General features: G+C 41.4%; 1 protein-coding gene across 4 annotated transcripts in view; it reads left to right on the top strand.

Annotated features, from left to right (window-relative positions):
- The window catches only part of ARID5B (AT-rich interaction domain 5B), a 123,943-nt gene that overhangs the window by 89,280 nt on the left and 11,155 nt on the right, over positions 1 to 23,508 (top strand). For 3 of the 4 annotated variants that reach the window (XM_055719631.1, XM_055719630.1, XM_055719634.1), the window contains 3 exons: positions 1,883 to 2,087; positions 4,427 to 4,479; positions 12,182 to 12,279. In XM_055719631.1, coding sequence (XP_055575606.1) covers positions 1,883 to 2,087; positions 4,427 to 4,479; positions 12,182 to 12,279 — 356 coding nt within the window. The remainder of the gene's footprint in view (positions 1 to 1,882; positions 2,088 to 4,426; positions 4,480 to 12,181; positions 12,280 to 23,508) is intronic. The other variant, XM_055719633.1, reaches the window with a different exon arrangement.

Here is a 23,508-nt window from a genome sequence, read left to right as displayed (position 1 = left end):
ATCCAAAGTTCATTTAATAGGAAAAAAATCCCATTAGCTCCATTGAGTTTTGGATGAAACCCAGGATCTTTACAGCACTTTAGTCAACAAGCGTATCTATTACTAAAAGACAAAACATAGGGTCTTGTACCATAGGAAAATGGTATCTCTTTGAACCATGCAACCAGAGACTATCAAGCAGTACAGCAGATAGACTTCAACAGCAAGTGATCAAGAAAAATCCCACAGGAAGGTCCATTTCCTAGTCCCTGCTGCACTGCCTGGGAGGAGCGAGCCTGTACTCTGCAGTTTCCAACTGGGAGACTTTTCAGCAGCATCGATTACCTTGGAAAATTGTGGTCACTTTTCCCCTCTGGTTAGGAGCTCGTGTTGCTTTGTCCAGTGTCAGTGGAAAATTATGGAGGCAGCTACCCTTAAGTCAGTGCTTTCTGTGAAGTTAACACCCTGGAGGAGTGTGCTTTCCCTGAGCCTGAAGTATAGGGTAGCTTTATTGAGGTAAAATAAGCATATAGGGTAGCTTTATTGAGGTAAAATAAGCATATCGTAGTCTTTGATATGTTTGTTGTTTGTTTACAAGCACTTAGTTAATGCTCTTCATAGCACTTTACTTCCAAAATGTCAACAAGTACCCAGGAAGCACCTGGTTTAAAAGTAAGGAGAGTGAAGGAGAGCCAGTGGTTTAGTTGACCAAGAGCTCCTGCCTTCCTGTTCAGCAAGGTAGCCTGCTCTCTTCTGCTTTCCTCCTAAAATACCAAATTCGGGCTCTTACAGTCTCCCTGATCCCTCTGGGAGCACAAAGGACATCTCTTGGATAGGATATGGAGCTGCCAGGAGGCTTCTCACAGCACTCAAAAGCATTGAAGGGGCAGTACAAATCCAAACTACATGTAACCATCACTACGACCTTGTATTTAGAGGACTTCCAGTATTTCACTGGAAATGTATCAATCCCATCTTGGTCACGGAGAGCTTATAAACATCAGTTCGCAAGTTTCTGCTCTTTTTTCTTTTTTTTTTGGTATACATAAATTATGGCAATGCCTGAGTTGTAATTTGCTTGGTTCAATGAGAGGATTATCTTCAGGAGGACTGCAGGATTAAACCGATCTCACTGGATATTTTTCCCCATGTTTGAATACTGATGAGAGAGGTAAAGTGGTTCCAATTTGTTGACTTCCTGACTGGCACACGTCTGCCAAGGAGGCCAGTGGGAGGCCTGGAGCTCTGAGACTTGTGCATTGGGCTGCTGGTGTCTACCAGGAAAGGCTCCGGCTACCAGCCTCTTCCTTTCGCTAAATACTTAGGGCTGTGCTAAGCAGATGCTCAAACTCACTTGACTTAAGTCCATGCTACAGCAGAACCTCCGCTCGTGTGCTGAGAGCTCTGCCTGGGTAGACCTTGCCAAGGTTTGCATCTATTTTGGTGGGCCAAAGGAGAGAAAAATGTGTCGTTTCAGAGCTGGCTGCTGAGCATTCCTGGAAGGGGCTGAGCACCCTCAGCTCCAAGGGTTGTCTACGGGAGTTGACAATGCTCAGTGTCAATCCTGGAATGAAGGTTATTATTAGACTTGCTAATAGCAAGTGTATGTGAGAGATGGGAGCTGTCTGTGACATAGCAATGTATAGTCATAAAAATGCAGATCTGGAGAGCATTACCAATGGGTTATAATGATTTAAAGATGTGGCTATTTAAAAATGTTGTGACTAAGATTCAGAACAAGACATTTAGCTCTATAAATAGCTTCCTTTGTTTCCCCTCAAACACAGTTGCATGGTTTGGCCTTCATTTTTTCAACAATCCATTCTGCTAGGAGAGGTTATTTATTCCTTAAGTGAAAATTAAAGATTACCCAGATCTGATATGACATTTTTTCTTTTCCCAGGTAAAATGTGAGGCTAAGTCAGCTTTGCCCAAACCCAAGAGTAACAACAGCAACTGTAAAAAAGGCTCAAGTGAGGATAAATCAAAGATTGCCATAGGTGAAGAATGCAGAGCTGATGAGCAGGCTTTCCTTGTGGCTCTTTATAAATATATGAAAGAAAGGAAAACACCAATTGAACGAATACCCTATTTAGGTTTTAAGCAGAGTAAGTATCCTTTTTCTCACTTTCTTGTTGACATTTTAGAATGGTTTGGCTTCTCTGGAGAAAGCATTTGCACATGAAGCCTATTTTAAAGCCTTATGGATGGGGGGACCATGTTTATATCTACACATTTTTCAGTCCAGGCATTTCTCTGTCATATGCCTAGATTTGCATCTCTTCCTTCTGGGGTAGTTGCTGCCGGATATTTATAGGTTTAAATCCGCTGATTATGACTAGAAATAGGCATGTTGAAAACTCTCTAGTTTTCTGTTTTGTAAATCTGCAGCGTCTGTAATGCCTTTCTTCTGAGTTAATAATATGACGTATCTTTATTGTGCCCAGATGTTCTTTATGAAAGGACAAATATTAAAGGAAGACATTTAACGGTGGTCAAGAAAGGCACAAAAGGGATCGTATTTTTAAGCCCCCAAAAGTGTTTATAGTTAATAAATTACTGACTTTGGAGAATATAAAACCAGACTATCTGTTTAATACAGAATGCAATGTTTAGAATTGCTTTGGCATGTACGGTTTGTAGTGCCACAATCTGTAAAGCAATTGTAGGTGGAGAAGATACAGTTGTAACTAAATTTTACATAAATATTGCAGCGCAATGTAGATCTTTCAGAGTTTCCAACAAAAGCTGTAAATGGGAGTATTTTTCCTCCTTATCTATAGATTGAATGATACTTTATTTCCTTAAAGGGAAAACTCCATGGATTGAAATATTATTTACTCTAATTTATCTCCCAGATTAAAACCATGTGTTATTTTGATGAAGAATGTCAAACCTGTATGTTTTACATAACAATTTACATACCTAATAGCAATTGGCACTGATTGCAACAGGCCTCCAGCAGCCATTATAAACTTATATAACTCCGAATGATTACAGTGTTTGTCTGAAAACTGGCTGCTTGAAATGGAAGTAAAATTAATGTACTATGAACAGCTTCGTTACATTATGCATTGATTCAGATTAAATCAAAGCCTAAGCAAAGCTCTTGATAGCATTGAAACAGTACAAGGTTCAATGAGGCTTTCAGAATGTTTTGTGTTGAAGTGAGGACTTTTTTTTCCCCCCTGTTTTATTCTGCACTCCCTCAAGCATGGGGACAGGGTGGGCTTGAAAGACAAGCTAAAGTAGTATTTCTAAAATTCCCCAGTGGGGGTTGGGCCCTCTGCTAACATTTAGCTGAAATACACTGAAAGTTGCCTGACATTCATTATAAATTAGGGGCCTGATCCGGCAAATACTTAAATGCCAAGAGTAAGTATGCTGAGAAGAGCAGAAATGTTTGCAGGAAGGGGCTCTGTATTTGTCCAGCAAGACTTGTGCAATCATTGCCAATATAAATCAGTTAATGGGAAGAAGCAATATGTACACTACAACAGAGCATCCCCCTGTGGAAGAAGAGATCCCGTCCTCCGTGGTCCACAGCGTTATTGCTGAGTCTGGCCTGAAGTATTTGTAGTATGTCCATGGGGAGTCACTGTTGGTGGAATACGGCATACACGTTTCATAGAGCTAAGACATCAGGTTTTCTTCTAGCAAGCAAGATTAAATAAAATAATAAAATAAAATAAAATAAAGTGGCATACCAACAGCAAGCAGTGGCCCTATGGGACAGTGGGCCAGGATGAAAAGCACATGAGAGGGGAGGAGGCAGGAAGTAGCAAGCATCTCCCAGCACATCTTTTGAATTGAGTTCCCTCACTTCCTATGGCCCCACAGCTATGGGCGAGGCACAACCACCCATACCATAATTATTATGGCAGTTCTCATTTGTGCTCCCTCTGGGTTCATTCATGCAGGACCCATTAGAACGCAGCTTATTGTTTATTGATTAAGGAGGCCATTATCTGAGCTGCAGTTAATATTGGATGTTGTTGTTTAATCAATAGGCTTTGCTCTGTGAGCCAGTGTGTGGCTCATGCTTGCTTGCTAACGAGATCAGTATTAAACAAATAATTAAAAGCAACATTCTTCCCAATGAGTAATTTTTATTATCAAAGTTATGGAAACATGCTACAGTCATTATACCATACTTATCAGTGAAGTCATATGAGCCCATTACCTTTGTCTCAGTGTATTTTTCCAGTCCTGTTAGGGAATTTAAGTGTGTTCTCTTATATGTAATTAAAAATATATATAGTATGGGCTAATATTTACTCTTCAGATTATGTAAATACCTCTTTGGAAAATGTTTCACAGGAGCTTTTTCAGGGGCTGTGAGCTTTTTTTCTCTATTTTTCTTTTTTTTAAACTGTTTAATTTACATTTCTTTGAAATATGTTGGCTAATGCAATGCTTATCTAAATACTTATTGTCCCTCTAACAGTTAACCTTTGGACTATGTTTCAAGCTGCTCAAAAACTGGGAGGATATGAAACAGTAAGTGTTTAAGTAACTTAAATGAAATAATTGTGCAATCTAACTTTTCCCTGTTAGAAAAAAAAATGTAAAAGCAAACAATCATTTGCTGCATTTTAGGCTAGCTGTACACATTGTGGGTTTATTGGACCATTTTTTGGAAACGGTCCCAATTAGTTCCAGGTTTGGCAAAATTGTAAACTTGTCGTAAAAACTACAAGTGGAAAACATATGTAACTCTTCCCTGTCAAGGAAATTAGTTGGGTCTGTAATTTTTTCCCATGTTGAGAAAGGGCTATTATTGTACAACAAGCCAAGATTGCATAAAAGAAATTTCACTTGGCAACATCCCTGACATCTGTTCATGTCTAATATGGGAAATGTATTAAAGGCTTTCAGAAGTAATCAGTATTGTCCATTAAGGAATAGTATGCTGCAGTATCTTCTCTTATTCCAAGTGTAAAAGATCTTTATTAGACAAGGGTCAGTACCACATAAACAGGAAGTTATCAAAGTAATTCAGAAAAGTCTCTGACACTTTTTGTCAGCTAACCATATCTGACAAGAGCAGTTTATTTTTAGCTCACAGGAAAATGTGATGGCCATGGATTTTACAGCATGTATTTTTAAGCAATAAAATATTAGAGCAACAAACTTAGATTAAAATCTTGAAATGAGAAGAAAGAGCTGCATTAATATGGCACATCGAGATGACATCTGTAATAAAAACCAATTGACATAGGAAGATGTCGTCATTGGAAATATTTTCTTTGCACACAATGATCAGATTAAGTTGTTCAGTTCCTGCCACAGTTGGATGAAAGAAATTATTTTTGCTTTGTTTACGAAGTAATCTGGGACATATCTGTGCTGTAGAGAAATGACAAGAAGAAATGCACTATCGAGAAACTGAAAGTCATTTGAACCAAAATACAATACTCACTGTTTTCCTTCCATACAATAAAACATATTGTTCTGTAAATCAGCAGCCCGGGCTGATTAGCATGGGTGTGGCTGGGATTTTGTGAAATATGAAATCTAACATTCTCAACAGAAATAAGTGCTTGATTTGGCTTTTATTGTTCCTCTATCTTTCATTAATCAGCACATACCATGCTTATGTACAGGGGTGTGCGTAGGTGTGCTCATGGGTATGTATGAATGAATGAATAGCCACCATAGACAGATCGTTACAGCAATTATGCACCAAGAGTAATTGCCGTGAGTTGTAAAATGCAATGAAAATGAGGGCTAAAATCTTGAACTTGATCCAGAGCACAAGGGAAGGCTGGGAGGGGGATTGAAAGGAGAGTGGCGTGGTCAGAGTGCTTTGGGAGGCGGGCAACTGTCACAGCAACGTTTCAGATCAGCTTGAAGGGACTGAGTGCAGAAGCAGGGATGCCACAGTGGTGGCTTGCTGGGGAGAGCTGAGTTTTAGTGCCAGAATGAGACGGAGAGGGATAGATATAGTGATGCTGGAGAAGGTGAACCTTTGTGCCTGGGACAGAGCAGGGATAGGATGATGAGTTTGTGAACGTGAGGCCAGAGAGACAGGTCTACCAGCAGTAGCAGAAACATGAGAGGATCAGAGGGGAAGGATCCCATACGTAAGAATGTCATCCAGAGTAACATCAGTCCACCCTTGTCTCAAAGCTCCTGTCCTTTTCTTAGTGCCAGATGTCCTCTTTTGTTCAGGGGCATTTGTCACCTTTAAAGAAAATGTACCAGTGATGCTTATTCTTCATAAGGAAGAAACTAAGCAATTCCTTGCTGGTCAGTAAATGCTAAGGCAAGCTATAGTTCACCCCTCTGACATACCTGGGAGCCCAGCTTTGGTTTGAGCGTGACTCTGGCTGAAGAGATGGGCCTGATCCTGTTTGTATGATGTGGGTGGCGTCTGTGCTCTCTGCAGAAGAGCAGAAGTTGGGAGGACCATTCTGATGTGATTTTAGTTGTACATGGAGCATGAGTTTTCCTGACCTCATTCTCTTCTGTTAACGATCTCATTCTCAGTAATGGATCTGCCTTTGCTTTACTGATTTTCCCCTGAATGTTAAACCAATAGCTGTTGCAATACTTTGACCTGTGCACACCCTGATTTTTTATTATTTTATGGCCAGTTGATACTCATTGAGTTTGCCAAGCTGCATTTGTTAGTATGTATTTTATCGTGGTGAGCATTGCTGAGAGGCTTTTGTGTTTGATTCATGTTTCATTTTTTAACAAGGCAGTGGATGACTGGGGTGGCATGGACCTCGGTATCAGTTCCAGAATCTTAGGCAGGACTGCTTAGATGTAGAAACGTGGAGTGCTTAATTCAATAACAACCAGAATCCACCATTCACATGCACAGTGCCAATATATTGATGATGATAAGTCACATGCAGAGCAATGGCTTTCTCAGATGTACCCTGATTAATACACATTTATCTATATGGAACCTTCCATCTGACTTGAATAGGGCTTCATCATCTTTAACTTGTTTGAAAATTTCACAAGTTCTGGTTTGTGCATTGAGATAGAAATTGGTCTTTTCTCTTGGAAATATTGTAAAGAAAAAAATATTTAGGAGTTGATACTTGGCTTCAGCCTGTGACAGCCATTTTACAAACAGGAAACAAAAGACTGGTTAAAATCACATATGGGAACTTAGAGTGGTCAGATGACTAGTTTTTTACTAATAAGTGTAGAAGCCTTCCCAGTTAAACCAGTTGCAAACTTTACATCCTTGTGTTTGGCAGAACAATGGTAGTCAGCCCATAGCCAGTTTCATCCTCTGCCCTGTCCACCTTGTCCATATATAGTTGCTTCGATGGGGCTTTAAAAACATCTTTGAGAAATAAGCACAGATTATGTATGGTGTTTTCCAGCTTCTGCCCGGAGTCACAAAACAGTGCAACACCTCTGGGTCCGGTCATCTTGGCTAAGGATCTAAAAGTGAATGAAAACAGCCAGGGATTGGATTTGAGATGCAGAGAACAACTTTCTTAGCCATCTGTCTGGCTGTCCTTTATTGTCATGTATCAGGGGCTGGAATGGATCCAGTGAGGCCTGACAGAGAGTATTACCTGTACATACAGGATATCTAGCAGTATCGTCATGATTATGTGTCATATGTCACATTTAAGGGCTCTCCAGTGAGAGTACTTGTGAGGGTTATTTCTCATCTGTCTGTTATCTGTTTGATTACTAATTCTTAGTTAGTTGTCATCTATAACTGTGTAATACCACATGCCCATGTACTTCTTGTTGGACTTATATAATACAGGCTTAATAAAAATAGCAACCCGTACAAATTAGTTTAAGTCCTTAACAGGTGAAGGTGTCTCTTTGGAATTGGTGGGATCACGTTTCTCTTGAACAAAGACACATGAAATGAGTGTCTTTGTTACTAATAATAGGAGAATGCATTGGAAAGCACTTTCTGTAGCAGGCCTTCACAGTATGAATGATTAAAAATGTCCCCAAATCTCTGGATGAAATACAAAATAATGTCATGTTCTAGGGGACTCAGCTGCAGTGGTATTTAACAACCATTGCTTGGAATTTTCTCAATCACCCTAAGTCAAGTGAATAAAAAGGTGCAGATGTTGATAGATGTGAAACTTCCAGGACTTACTTAAAGAGTTGTCCTTGGCAAGTCATGAAGTGGCATTTTTCCTTTTGAGTCAACACAAAAGGAGTTCCTTGGCATTTTTGCAGAAGGCTGTGGTGCTATGTGGACTCTACCTGGGAGATGTCTTAGAAAGATAAAGGGTAAAAAGAAAATTAGGTGGAGCTTAGCATTTGGTATGTAGCAGCTTAAATTTTGCCAGAGGTTGGTGGGATCCCATTTAGTTGCTGCCTCTTGGAAGCAACAATAAAGTGCTGTAGTTTTTAAAAATTAATGATTGACATGTACAGCAGTCCTGTGTCTGGGCAGGCCTGAAGAAACTGATATATCAGTGGAATGCAAAGCTACCTGCGCTTGTTTCATACAGAGCTGATACCCAGAGCTCTTGTTTTGAAGAGCGTTGTGAACGTCACATACCATGACAAGAAAGTCACCCATTATATTTGCAGCACAAAATACGCAAGAAGCCTTTTCATGAGGAAGAGAGCTGGGAGCTAGGATTGCAGTGCAGAAGACCTTAAAATGTCTCAGAGCAGAAGACACCATTAAAAGCATGTGTATAAACAGACCTCTAATAGATAAGATTGTTGCTTTTATTTGGTTGTTCTTGAGTACCAGTCACTGCCTAATACTGTGCTTAAAGAAACCAGATCAGATCTGCTCTCAGGTCCCTGGGCAGACCAGTCTCTTGCTTAACTCAAAATTCTGCTAGTTGGGAAAGATGTCACACAGGTTTTCAAAGCACCTGGCTTCCAGTGAGCCCAGCTCTAGCATTGTGAAGCCGTAGGTTGGAGCAAATCGTGGGAGGGGTGTGCAAACCAGAAAACTACTTTAAAACTAAAGCCAGCATTGGAATGGGAAGCTGTCAGAGATGAGACTGGCCTGTGCAATTGCCATGATTAATGGATGAGCCTGGAGCATCCTGCACTTTCAGAAATGTGGCAGGCACCAAGAGGGATGTATATACTGGCAGGAGTAGGGAAAAACAAATTGGAAAACTAAAGCAGCGAAGTTTCTTTGTCTTCTGTGTGCTTTCTACTAGAGCAGATCGACTTACATCAGGAAACTGAAGCTGAATGAATCAAAAGTGTGAAATGAAAGCACTCAGGACATTTGATAAAGCTTTTGCAGGGCCTTATCTTACACCACTGTAGCTCCCTGTCCTTAAAAAAGCCCTAACACTTTGCTCCTGAATGTTCACAGGAAATTCCCTGCCCAGGCAGCTGAAATATTTTACCATTTTCATATCTTTTGTTATTTGCCTTTCTGTTCCTCATGTGCACTGGTCATGAACATGTTACTAACCGGGAGCACATACGAGCCCTTTTAGAGTTAAAAACCGCTGCATAGAAGCGCCAGGGCAGGCATTTTTGGTAGGAACAGCAACCATAAGCAAAGCATTGCCAAGCACTGCCCTTTCCTGGCTGCTCAGGAAGTTCCTAGTCACGGAGGTGGCTGGGAGGGACTTGTATGAGAAAAGAAAGCAGTCCTTGATTTGGACATGGCCAGCATGAGCATCCAGCTTGAGCCATGCTGCCCTGCATGGCTGTGAAGTTTCCACAGTGCAGGATTTTGTTCAGATTGTTTAAGGATGTAATTCATCAGTTACTGTGGTCCTTTGAAGTTTATTAAGCATAAAACCTAAACTTTCCAGAGCAGGGGAAAACTCAACCCTAGGCTCTGTTAGAATAACAATCGTTTCAGGGAATGTCAAATTTAAACTTAGCTCTGTACGTGGGAAGGCACAGCTCTACTAATTGCCAAGGAGTTCTGGTCCATTGCAGAGGCAGAATTGGGTAAAGCTGGGCAAATGTTTGTGAAAATACTGTTATTCTAGGCAGCATAGAGGAGAGAGATATCAAAAAGTGATCCAGGGATTTCAAAGGGATTCTCTTTTTCCCTTAAACTTGGCTGTGTTTACTGGTGTTTCAGCTTAAGTATCAACCCTTGAGTCAGTTCATAGTTAATGAGATGGGCTCTAAGGTTAACATTTTCCTTTTGAAAATGGAGACCATTCTTCTTAGTCACACCAGGATGTTTAAAAGGGGGACTTGCAGTAGTCCTCTTGCTGACTAATCCTTTGCTTTCATTTACAGCTTCTGCATAGCATCACTGTACTTAGCCAAAGCATCACGTCCTGGCCCACAGCCTTGCAAGCCAGCCAGGCTGTGCTTGCCAGAGGGCCGGAGCACAGACCCCAGACTGGCTTTGTGCATCTTTGTTCCCCTAGTCTATGAGGCTGCCAGAGACGATTTAATATAAAGCCACTTGCAGCAGTCCCCAGGGGATCTGTGATTTTTGGGAGCTACAAGAAGGCGAGGGCTGGCTGGCCAAGCCTCTGTCCTTTGCCTGTCCTGAGGACCAGTGGAATAGGTGTGGGAGACAGGACCTGAGGTAGCTTCCCATCGAGGCATTCCTCCACAGCAGGGTACTTGGTCAACTCTTTTTTGACCTTTCCAGTTGCGGAAGGAGCATCCATTCATATTATCAGGAGATGATGTTCTTTATGGCTTATTGGGACTTCAGTTCTTCGAGCCCTTTGGTAGTAATAACAGATAGAAGTGTGGGTAGCCTGAGGAAGAGGTAGCATCAGAATTTAAATAAAATAGACTTAAAATAAGCCTCATCCTCAGATGAGTGTTTGATGTTGTATTTAAATAGTTTATTTGTGCAGAATTTATCCTTGAATTGCAGTCTCTCTTTGGTGCCTGTGCTCTTTGGGTTGGTTACAGAAGACAGAAAATAAAATCCGTGAATGCAGTCAGCACATTCTGCTTTAAATAAGGTTTAAGATAAAATACTCTTTCTTTTTTTTTTTTTTTTTCAAGTATATATAGGTGCAAACTATGTATAGGTGGTAACAGTGAGTTGGAGATGATGATGTTTTCTAAGGAGAACTGTACAAACAATAAACTTGAAGAAATTGTAACATTATCAGATGATAAGTCTCCAGCCATGCTTTTGGCTTTGGAGTATAATTTCTGCAAAGGAAAGATTTTTCTTTTATATTGAGCAAAAAAGAAACACCTCTTACCCTGTAATATTTAATGACATTAGCTTTCTCCGCTTGTTTAGATTAAAATTACAGGCCTCAGATTGCGAGTTGTAATATTTGTTTTCTTCTGATTGCTGCCTTTAGCTACTCAGTGAACGCCATTGACTGCTCTGTGGGTAACTCCAAAGAAGCCTCCAGGGCTGAATATATTAAAATCCACAGCATTCCACAGAAAATGACAAAATTCCCCCCAAATTGCCCCCACAATTTTCCACTGGCCTTCTTTATGAGCTGCAGGCAAAAGAGGGTGATCTGTTGTGCTTGTCCTATTCCTGTTTTTCTTCCTGTTTTAAATATAGCGGAATATATAAAATAATGAAGTGGTATTCAGAAACAATTCTTTTGCCAGGTCTTCCATCTGTTATTCTGTATAATCCTAATTTCTGTACAAAAAAACAGAACCATGGTATGCAACTCAATATGTTACAAGATGTTTATTTTCATCAGCGTGGTCCAATAAAGTACATAGCTCAAATATTAACATTGGAGTATGTTAAGATTTTATTACTATTTGATCTATATATTTTACTGACATAAATGGATAAAAATAAACAGCTTGTAACATATAGAGTTACGGACTATGCTTTTGTGGATTTACAGAATTCTGTGGTGGATTTGGGTTTTGCAGCAGATTTATTTTCTCTAATTCAGTTAAAATAACTATGTAATCATTATTTGTGCTGAGTATGGTTTGAGCTTCATTTTCATAATTCACCATGGGATTTGTCTGCATAACTTCTGATGGTTAATGACCCTATATTGATTGAGATTCTCTTTTGTGAGGCCGTATTGCTTGTGACTTGATAATGAATCAGTCAGATCACTCCATTTTAGAGAGAAAGAAAACAGACATAGTGTTAACTTACAAAAAAAAAAAAAAAAAAAAAAAGACAACACCCAAAGCTCTGTGCACTCTGTATATTCTGTAGGGGCTTTTATAGTGCTTGTAGTACATGCTGTTCTGAAAGTGTCACACATGCATTTGTTGTTGTGAACTCAAACACTGTAGAATCTGTAAAGATGCAAGATTAAATTTTCCATTGCCATTTTTACAGATAACAGCCCGTCGACAATGGAAACATATTTATGATGAATTAGGTGGTAACCCTGGAAGCACAAGTGCTGCTACATGTACTCGCAGACATTATGAAAGGTAAGATAACAAATCTGAAATGCTTGTTTAATAATGAAAAAATTAATTTGGAGAGCCTTCAAAGCATTTTATAAAGCATTAGAGAAAGAGAGAGAGGCTTCTTAAAGATATAGTAAATATTCCCCCAACAGTTTAGTCAGATAATCCATTGTAATTTAAACCAGAGTGTATGTCTCCAGTGACTAAATAATTAAAACAAGCATCTGATTTTTCTTTGTACATATCTTAATTTTTACAACAGCTTTCCAGTTAAAGAAGCTGAAAAATTGAGCAAAACATACTCTAGGAAAAATAAGAAACGACAGCTAATTGATGCAAACACTTGTCTTCTGTCATTTTTTAGGAATACCAATTAAGCAAATTGTGGTTGTGATTAAAATAATGGGGTGGCCTACAATGCAGGGTGCTATTAATGTTGTAGGTCATGCAGAGCATTGCATTCCTCTTCTTCATTGCATTCCTTCCCTCCTCCCTGCCTGTGAGCTGCTGCCAAACACTCTTTCTCTGCAGCCATTGTTGCTGGTCAGAACTGTTGATTTCTTATTCTTCCCATGTAGATAATAACTTCCAGTGCTTGTGAAGCCAGCATGCATTGAATAAAATACTGGAGCTGGAATGTTGTTTTGGTTTGGTATGGTTTTTAGAAACAACTCTTTTTTTTCTTATTTCTTTTTTTTTTTCTTTTTTTTTTTTCTGCAAATGTTAATAAAAGCTCTGCAATTTCAAGCTCTGATAAGGAAACTCCAGTCTCTTGTTCCTGGACATAAGCAAGTTACTTTGCTGGGGTCAGGAAGAGATTGTACTTGCCTGTGCACAAGGTGGCACAGCAGAGCTGCATTCACTGGGCAATTTTTCACCTTCTTTCAGTGCCTTACATGTTGGCTGATCCAAGGGGGATGCTGCCCTCCTCGTTGAGGGGGAGGTTGATCGCCCTCTTTCACACAAGATGTCCCCAGTGTAAGGACTTGGGTGCACAAGGGAGTTGCATGTAATGCCACTATAAAAGCTAGAGTTAGAAGCTTTCTGGAGATTGAGCCAAGCAGCAGAGCAAACTGAGTGAGTTGCTATGCATATCAGATGGGGCTTTTTCCTGCCTTTGCGTTACAGACAAATGTTATAGATTTGTTTAATTAAATCATTAGATTGTGGGTATTCAGCTCTTCCCCTCCATTATTACAGCCCCAAGAGTCTCAGGGCTTCCTCTTGCACCCAAGCCAGCTGATGGGTTTCCAACTGACAGTCTGGGTCTTCCCTCCCAGATGTGCTCTGTAGGATGTTGGTTGTTTGACAGAGAAGACCCGCATGAGAGTTAGGTCTCTTGTCGGCTTAGGTCACAGAGGGAGCAAGCACTGCTGGGCTCTGTGTTGAAATCCTAGAGTCACTGAGAGAGCATGTCTCTTGTAGCTGTGGAAAAATAAATGAGCCATTCATAAATACTCCATGAACCCCTGTCTCTCTCTTTGGCTTTCATGCTAGTGGTTTATTTCTTTGCATGCAAACCCCTTGAATTGCACTCCTTTTCGATGTATAGAGACTACTTGTCCATGTGACTTACTCGGCAGTTACTCAGGGGTATGCTATGAAGTGCCACAAAGCCTATTGTGCTTACTAGAAGACCTGAGAAGAGTCATGATGCCTTCAAGATTGAAAAGCCTTTCCAGGCTAACGAAAAGCAGTTCTCCTTGCCTTGAGCAGCGAGCACACCAAAGAGCTCAAATCTGAGTTCTGGGATGCCAGTGTACTGTGTAATTCTGGGTTAGGTCTGATATGAGGCAGCACCTATTTCCGGATCTCTGGCAGGCTGTCAAAAGTTGGCATTTAGCGAAAAAGTCTTGTAGAGGATTTTTACATTAGCCCTGAACTTACCTAAAATATGCTTGACCAAATCTGGTCTGCAAAACCAAAACATGTATACAAGAAACTGTATCAGTGACCGGTCCAATCTATACAGTTCTAGTGTTAGACACTTTTTTTCCACCACAGGAAAGCTGTATTAAGCTTCAGACTTGGAAAAAAGTAAATGAAATTGTCATGGTTTGTTTCAGCTGGTAATTCTAACTACAGTACCTGTAAATGTAATGCTCATTTATAGCCAAAGCACTCAGATGACATTTAATCTAAAACTAGAACTACAGTGCAGAAATACATGTTCATGATTCAGAACACACATACATTTTCTAACTTGAAGGTGAGCTGTAAAGCTAAACTGGAAATTGAATTAAGCTGGGAAGTAAATGCTGAATAAACCTCATGATTTTTCCTTTCTGAATCCCACTGGCCTTTCCTTGCTTACTGGAGGCAGAATAGGCAGTTCCCTGACTTCCCTGACTGCTGCTGTTTGACTTAGCCTTGCCATTCATCTCTACAACTAGATCTCAGGGGCATCCGTGTTGTGTTAACTAGATTTCTTCCAAGAGGACAGAGAAGTTACTAGCTGTTTGTGCCGGCTTTAACTTACCAAGGCTGCTTGGGTGGCAGGGACCTTTCAGTGACATCTTTAGGATGCTGAGGAGTGGAATAGCACGTATGTCCCATTCAGGTACTGCATCCTACCTTCCTGCCCTCTCCCAAGTTACCCTCTGCAAAGTAGAGTTTTGCATGCAAGTTCAAAGGGAAAAAAAGGAAAAAAAGAAAAAGAAAAAAAAAGGTATGGAGAGGGCAGAGTTGTCTCTCTGGTCCAGCAAACGCCACAAAGAAATGTTGCTTTTCTCAAAAGGTGCTTATAACCTCTAAAAAGCCGGCGTGTTGCTGCCAGCCCACGGTACCAAGGATGGCAAAAGCTGAAACTAAGCCAGATTTAAAGGCTGTGGGGAATGCTTTGCTCCCTGTCTGTGCCCCCCTGTGTGGAACAGGTTGTGATGCTGCTGCTGTGCTATAGGTAGGCAGAGTGCTTCGGTCGGTGCAGTGTTTGCTTTGTTTCCCTGGTAAAAGAGGAAGAAAGATTCTGTGTGCATTATCAACTGATTCATTTTTCATGTTGTATGGTTTGTGTTTCCAGTAACTGGTTTAATTTTAAAACAAGGCGAGGCTGCCAGTGTTTCAGTAAGTGTTATTTGTATATTAGTTAGACAACTTTTGTTTTATTAATGAGTATAATAATGAAAGTGCAGGTTGCTGAGTAGAAGCAATGGGTGTTTTTATTTAAAGCATAGCAGGCATCGTATAATGCCAATGAATGCATTATTGTCACTGTAGGCATGGCTGGTCTGAACCTGCCTCTGATTGGGTTATTCCAAATAGGCCCAAGCACTTCATAAAAATGTCTTTGTCAGCCTAGTTTTCCTTCCAAACCTATTCATCTCTGTCAGTTTTTAATATTAGTACCAGGCTCTTGGCTATAGTCCATTAGTACTGTACTTAATTGCTCATGTTACAGATGATTACCAATATAAAAAGCATTAATGTTTTCCCATCGTGGAGCTGTTGCTCTGTGCATGACTCGGACCGTACAGAGCTTATGAGTTGTTGTTGTTTTGGTCATTACTTTCTTCATTTGTGCTCCTTTAATGCACTTACCTCGCACGATCACAGAAAGCTAGAGGCGTGTGTGGTTGGTATTAGCTGATTCAGCCTGAACCTTTCCTGTGAAACTCGTACAGCCCTTGTCAGTACCCTACATCTCTCTCTCTTATCAAGAAACCCCCAGAAACGGCTACTTTTCTGCGAAGCACTCTTCTCCATGCTGCTTTCCCCTAATAATGCAGATGTGGTTTTCACATGCAGCATTTGAGGTTTCTTTCGCTTTTACACAAAACACATGATCGGCAGCTTTAATTTTCCGATGTGAACGATAGGCTGTGTGTCTGCAGTACTGATGACATTGTTAGGGATTTTTCATAAATATTATACCACCACCCAAAAAAAACCCCAACCCAAACAAAACCAAACAACCCAACCTGTTATTTTGGAAGGTATATAAAGTTCCCAGTAAAATGCATTGAACAAAACAAAAATATGAGCAGTTGCCTGTTGGGGCCTTTTTCTGCCTCCAAGTCTGGCTGTGATTCATCTTGGTTTCCTTCAAAGCAAGCCTTGTGCACAAGCTACATACAAACACGCACTGGCCAGGGAATTGTGGTGTACAACGGTGTGCAGTAACACTCCTCGGCTTCTTTGGTGGACAGACATGTTGGTGTTCAAAGGTGTTGTGGCAGGCAGCTGGACGGTCCCATAGAGCAGTAGCCCTCCTGGCCTCTTTGGGTGCTGCAGGGAGCCTCGTTCCCTTGGAGTCTTCCGCAGGGATTGGCCCAGAGCATCCATGGGCCGTGTCCTGCTCTTCAGCAGTGTATCTCATATACTGGCCCTCATGAGTCACAAACGCCTTGAAAACTGTCTGGTCAGATGCAGTTGGGGAGGGGTTTATTAGGCTTCGTGCTCTCACCAGATTCAGGCAGCTGAGTGGGAGTGTGTTCTAAAGAGCCACAACCACCTAGGACTTGATGAGGACCAGATAGGTGAGGTGGGTCCCCAGAGCAGGTCATGGTTCTTCACAATCCAGCAGGGTGGCTGTGCCCGTGCTTTGGACACAGATCTGCAGAGAGTTTTATTCTGGCTGTGAATGTGGTCCCTGGACAGTTGTGGAACACCCTGCACATCTGTCCCTTGCCAGGGGACTGAACCCCAGGAGACTATATAGAGTCTTGTACAGTTCAGAACCCATTCTTCCATTTTTTTTTTCTAAATAGCTCACATAAATATTACGTATTATCAGAAACACAAGTCAAAATAATCCCTTACGTGGTTTCCCTTTAACAGCCGTAAAGTCTCTCTACCCCAAGGACATTGTGCAGTAATTCAATATGCAAGAGAGCCCTTCGTTCCATGCAAATGCTGTTTGGTTTTGTTAAAGCATTTGGATAACTTTGGTAATGTGTAAGCATTTCAGTGGAGTTTTGTAGGAAATAGCAGCCAATCTTTTTGAGGGAACAAAAAATATGAGGCTCGTATAGCATCCACATGAAAATGCTTATGGTTATCTTTTAATACACATTATAATTAATAGAAGGTTTTGATTTACGCTGTTATGTGTGAAAACATCCTCAGGCAAAAATTAATCAAATGTTATGTCATGCTGTAAACTACAGCTAGCTCTTTGTTTGACCCAAAAAAACTTGCCAAGCAGCAGTTTTTTCTTGTCATACTAACTTGGTTGTTTTATTTTTGTCTTCACCCCACTTTCCTGCCCCCCTCCCACCTCAGCTAGTCCCAGACTCCCAGAAAACTTCGCAAGTTGAAAATTGTCACAATAGTTTTCCATCAAGGACAAATTTAAGCCTGAAGATAGATGAGGTGTCTCAGTTCTCTCGTTCTTTTCCTGGGTTTTTGGTTTGTTTTTTTTTTCTTTTTGATAAATAACAAGAGGTTTCTACTTATGATTTTCTGCCCTCAGGGCTCTATCATTAAGATTAAATAACTGTACTCTCAAGCATACCACTGAACAAACATCTTTTCAATTATGTGAGTAACAGATGCTTTAACAAAGGAACTATTGAAAATTCAGAAGGCCTTCCCCCTCCCCAAAATTTAAAAAGTATCAGATGACAGAGGAATGTAATTGTTTACCATTAAAACAGCTCCTTAGCTGTCCATTCAAAGCATCTGAGAACACAGTTTTTTTCAAAATTTCTGGGGTTTCAGCCTCAAAGACTTACTGGCCAGCACTGGAGTCAGCAGGAGTCCTTGGGTATAAGAGTGCTGGACAGCTGGGCACTGCCTTCCAGTGCATGGAAACAGATGATCTCTCTCTTTGGGGGGGTGGGGGTGGTGGTGGGGGTGGTGGTAGTGGTATTGTTTTCCCAGCGACATCCTTCTTTCCACCCAGGAGTCTGTCCCAGCAGAACTGGGGGATGATGTGTGCTAGCCAGTGCTCCTGGATGCATTGTCACCCAAGCAGAGGGGAACTTCCCAGGCATGCCTGCTGTACACGTGTGTCAATGCTTACTGGGCGCAGAGGCTGTGCCAGTGCCCCGTGCTCCGGGGGTCCTGGGACTCCTAACAGCTAAGCTGAGTGCTCATGGTTGGTCAACATCAGGTAGTGTCCCCCTCATGGGTAACCTCATTTCTTGACATCCAGGAGCAGGGACAGGCTCTGCACAAGGGGACAAGTCGCTGTTCCTTGCTGGGACCTGAGTTGCCTCAGGAGGGTGCTGCGTGATAGGAGATGTGCCATTCTGTTTTGCAGGAACAGCACTAGTGATGGAGAGTCAGATCTTTCCTCTCAGATTCCCCAGGTCTTCTGGGAATCTTCACCTTGACTGCAGGACTTTGCTAACATGGCAGGGATTGCCTCTAGTTTGTTCAACTTTGTGCAATGGAAATGTGGCTTGGAGCCCCTGGGGGGGTCAGCAGGATTTTGGAGTCCCTTCAGGAGACCTGCACCCCACAGGCACTGCAAAATGGCATCTGTAAGCTTCTCCTGAGCATCAGGACCAAAGCATTGCAGGGACTATATGGACCTACTGAACAAAATGCATGTCTGCCTTTAGATGCAGAAGTGGTGATTGTGGCCAAAACAGAGGCTTGTAGCAATTTTGGTTGAGTGACCTGGGGAAGCTGCTCTGCCTCTGTCACCCTTCCTTTGAATCTTTACCCATGCAGTAAATCTACACCGAAGGCAAAAGCCTGGGGGTTGTTCATCTCCCCGTGCTGAGCCATAGGACTGCGAGTGCCTGAGCTTCCCCTCGCCTGGCTGTACAGCTAAATCAACAGCTGTGTTTGTAATGTCGCTAATTTCTAGTTTACTTAAAACAAAGTGTCTTTGAATTCTCTTACAGCAGTGCAGTTCCCACCTTTCAGCAGTGAGCCATTCTCATTACCCACCAGCACTCCCAGTGGGCTGTGAGGAAAGTTGTTGATGAAAGGATGAAAGAGCCATTTCTTTAAGGAAGGGAAGTTCTTTGGGAAGAAAATTGAACTCAAACATATTTTGTCTTTGCTGATAAAATACATGCCAGTTTTGTACTTCAGACAAATGCAAATAAACTTATTGCTATTGTGTTCTGCACAAAAGCATGCAGGGCTTCCTTTCGTAACCCCTGGGTTGTACAATGTAGTCTGGGGAAATCAGGCTTGAGGAACACACTGCTTGATTTCCTCAATATATTTTATGTTCCCATTTTGGAAAACAGGCTAAGACCTTAGAGTTCGGCTTATTCCTCTCCTATCTTCTTTGTTAGGAATTTGTCGCTGGTGCCCAGGAGAGCTGCCTCCTGCTCCTGGCCATCCCCACCAGCTGATTGCTGTTGAATGTGGCTTGTTTCCCATGCTTACACTGACAGCATTGCTCCAAGATTGACCCCTTTTGAAGAGCATCAGGGTAAAAAAGACAAGACTTCTCTTGGGATCAGAGCTTAGGCCTTCCTGCTGGTCCCTCAAAACAACTGAATGTTTTGCCACTGAGTTTCTAGAGGACAAGTCAGGTTTTTCTCACTGAGGTTATTGATAGGGGCCCCTTTGCACTGTGGGGGTTGTCGCTGGAGCTGCCCTGAGCTGATTCGGCTTGGCAGCTGCTCGTCCCAGCCCAGTGCTCGGACCCTCCGGCTGTAGGGGGTGTGGGCAGCCCTGCCCGGCTGCTGTGAGCACCTACTAAACCAAATGGTTGCCCTGTTGAACCAGGCAGACCAGCCGTTTCGCCCCGCAGCTCCAGCAGTGCCTTCAGAGTAAGCAGCAAGAGCCACTGTGGCATAATAAGCACTCCTACCAGTAAAGAGATTTATTGCCTGTCCTTTTCAGTGGTTTTGAAACTATAAGAGCTTAATGTTCTCATGATTTACATTAGCATCTAATCCTTGCGTAATCTCATTAATCCATTGGTCCCAAGGTATCCACTGGCAGTGAGTTCCACAGGTTAACTGGTTGCTGTATTCATTTGGTGGAGCAGATTTAAATCTTTTTCCGTTCCCATTGCCATCAACCTCTGTAACCTTCTGGCCAGGCATGGGAATGGGCAGCATCTCCCAAGGAATGGGCTTCAGTATTTTAAATCCTCCCAAGATTATCCTTGTGGCTGAGAGTGCATTGTGCGCTGTTTTGTGTTGGACTTGGAACCCTTGAGAAAGCAAGATGATGTCAATGGGAGACATGCTGGAATATTTTATTCTGCCAGAAAGAAAACAAAAATAAACACTGAAACAAGCGATATAAAAATATTGTAGGGGTTGTCCTTCCCTCCTTCGCCCTGTGTGTCCTGGGCATATGGTTCCTCCCCAGCCCATGAGCCCCGTCATATCCATACACAGTGGGGAGAATTAAAGAGGAAACTGGCAGCCTTAACATTTAATTTCCTTCCTCTTTCTGGGCTGGTCAGATCCTTTGCATTATTGTAACTACTTTTTTTATCATGTCTATAAATAGATGTGCTCTCATGTATCCCGTGAAGCAGAGTCAGGCCAAAAAAGTCATTCATTCTGCATAATCAATACATGAAAATGTAGTGGTTGCTGGCCCAGAAGAGATCTTGTATTGTTAGTTCTGTAGCTGGGAAAAAAATGTTGACTAATAAAGATTAAGAGCTTTTTTTTCTTTTTATGAAATGCTAATGATGAAGACATGTTTGATATACTGTGAAATACATTTCTCTAATGTGAAGTTTCTGCTTTTTGTTGGAAAAGAGATTCAGTCCCTGGAGGATTTTAGAATTTGTAAATATAAAATTATCTGCTTCAGTGTTTTTTAAAAAAAGGTTGGCAGAAAGCCAGATTACTTACATTACTGTAATAGATTTGCTGACCTCTGACATCTGCTGCAGAGAAGTACATTGAATTTTTCATAATATCAGATGATGCAGATCTAAAAACTCGGTACACTCTGCACCATTATTTAATTCAGGACTTAGTAAAGCAAAATCTTTTTTTGAGTAGCAGTTTATACGTGATTAAACTTAATATTGCCGATTGTAATAAATCAGGATTAGTATAGTACTGATTTGTTAATCTAACTTGTATTGATTTTAAGTTGTCTTTATTTAAAGAAAAAAAAAAAAAAAAAAGGAGACTGGCTTTTCACAGTGACTGAATTTAATAAGAAGCCCTGTGATAGCAAAGACTCCCCTACTGTTTCTGCTCTTGGCTGGAAAATGTTATTCTTGTATTATTCCGGGGGAAAAAAAAAAAAAAAAACCTCATGCTGCTAAAAATCTGCTGCCTGTGGAAAGATTTTTTAATACACTAGTGCTTACATATTCTATTTATGTTAATTGACTTATAAATAATACATTTTATTAATCTTAATATTGGAATCTTGATCATGATAAAGACCCTTTTATTCGCTCTCCTCGCAGGCTTTACAAGTAAATATTCTTTAGACCACAAAATATTCCCCCTTTTCCTTTTTTATGAATACTTTGATACTTCCCCCCCACTGTGAAATACAGCCACAGTTCAAAGTGACTGGAAATAATGTTGTTGTTGTTTCCAAAGTGTGATACATTTGAGATATCTGGCTCCGTTTTTTTGGACGTCATCTTTACCTCTTCTTGTGCAAAGATTGATTAAATCTTACCTGCGCTGCAAATATTTGACAATAAAAAAAAAAATATCTCATGCTGGTTTCAGACATGTCACATTCTGCTAAACTATTTGGCTAACAGCAGATCGCATTCTTCCGGTGTTGGGCAATATTGACCTTAAATTGGCTAAGCCGGCTGCTTTCATGGCATGCGAGCCGGCTGCTTACATGTTCCGAGAGCTGTATTAGCTTTATTACTCCTGCACTATAAAAACTTCTAATAATCAAATGATAAGATCATATCCTGTGGGTAATTGTGTTGTACCATGACAGGATAACTGAAAAAACATTCAGTGAAAATTGCAACCAACGGAAATCTCTACATGAAGCGGCAATTGTTGGTGTTGCTTGACTCGGCGCTGCTCCCCGGGGTCTCACAGCCTGCGCTCCTGCCCGGCTCGCCTACAGCTGCCCCCCTGCAGCCCCCAAAAGCCGCCTCAGCAGTGGCAGGCAACGGCAGCCTGCCGGCCCTCGTTCCAAATGAGGAGGGGAAAATCCTAGAACAAGCCATCCTTGTGTTTTGATTCAGTTTTACCTTAGTCATGCCGCCTCCCCGATACACGAAACATTTAATTCCAGATTTCCTGCCGCTGGCTCCGGGCCTTTGACTGGCTATGTGAAATGTATTTTTACTGCTGTCGGCCTGCCAACTGCTGAGCTCAGTGAAAAATAACTAAAATGAAAACCTTGTACTCCCACATGAACCCTTAAGATCAGAAAAGGAAATTTAAGCCACAGTTACTAATTAGCACCCAGGCTAATGAGTTCTGGTGAGGTGCAGCAGGAGGAGGAGGAGTTTGTATCCCGCTTTACCCTACAAGGCTCGGCGGAGAGCACGCGAGCGGTGATTAATCGTGTCGGCCCGGGTCTTGCTCCCATCCCGGCTGCAGCCACGGGGTTAACCACGCGGCACCTTTCACGGGAAGGGCCGGAGCGTCCCCATCTCCCGTGGGGCGCAGGACAGCATCTGAAACCCTTACGGATGGAATATGTAGATTTTTTTAACAGGCAACGCGTTCCCATGGAAACAAAACAAAGTCAAATACTCCCCTCGCACTGCTAACAATTATCGTAATAAAATGTGTTTTTATTAAAAGCGATTTTAAATATTTAACACATGGCAGAGCGGCCTCAGCGCTGCCCTGTGTGAAACCCAACCTCGCCTCTAGTGAAGACCAAAGTGCTTTGTGCAGCACGGGGAGGAATTCGGTGTTTTCACCAATATTTGCACTTTGCGAATGAAATGTAGCAGCCTCAAGTATGAACAAGATTATTTTTTCTTATTCTGCTTAGTTATGCTTTTTGTTATATAAACATTAACTGTAATATTACAGTGGGAAGCAGGTATTTGGCAACTACGTATTATTTTGCTAAGTTTGCATAGAGGGAGCAGTTTCCAGTTTTAGCAGCTGTAACATGTTTAAACTCAGTTTGTAATGGGATCTGAAGATGAATATTCCCTGTGGGCTCCGCTTAGCTTCATTACTGGAGCCCTGCCAAATTCAGGGCTAGAAAGTATTATTCACGCCTCTTTGCACATACCATGTCAGAGCATGCTCAGTTAATGAATTTTGTTTCTAATATAGCATAAATTAGGTTTATATTTTAACATAATTTATGTTGTATTTTATTAAAATGTAAAATATTATGATCACGAGCAATCTAATTTCTGCTCTCTTAAGCCCAAACTGTGTTTGAACATCTAAGTATGTAAATCAAAATTGC

Source organism: Falco cherrug, chromosome 9 (assembly GCF_023634085.1).
Source record: "Falco cherrug isolate bFalChe1 chromosome 9, bFalChe1.pri, whole genome shotgun sequence".
NCBI lineage: Eukaryota > Metazoa > Chordata > Aves > Falconiformes > Falconidae > Falco > Falco cherrug.
The sequence above is the reverse complement of the archived record's forward strand: the minus strand, read 5'-3'. Positions and strand labels throughout refer to the sequence as shown.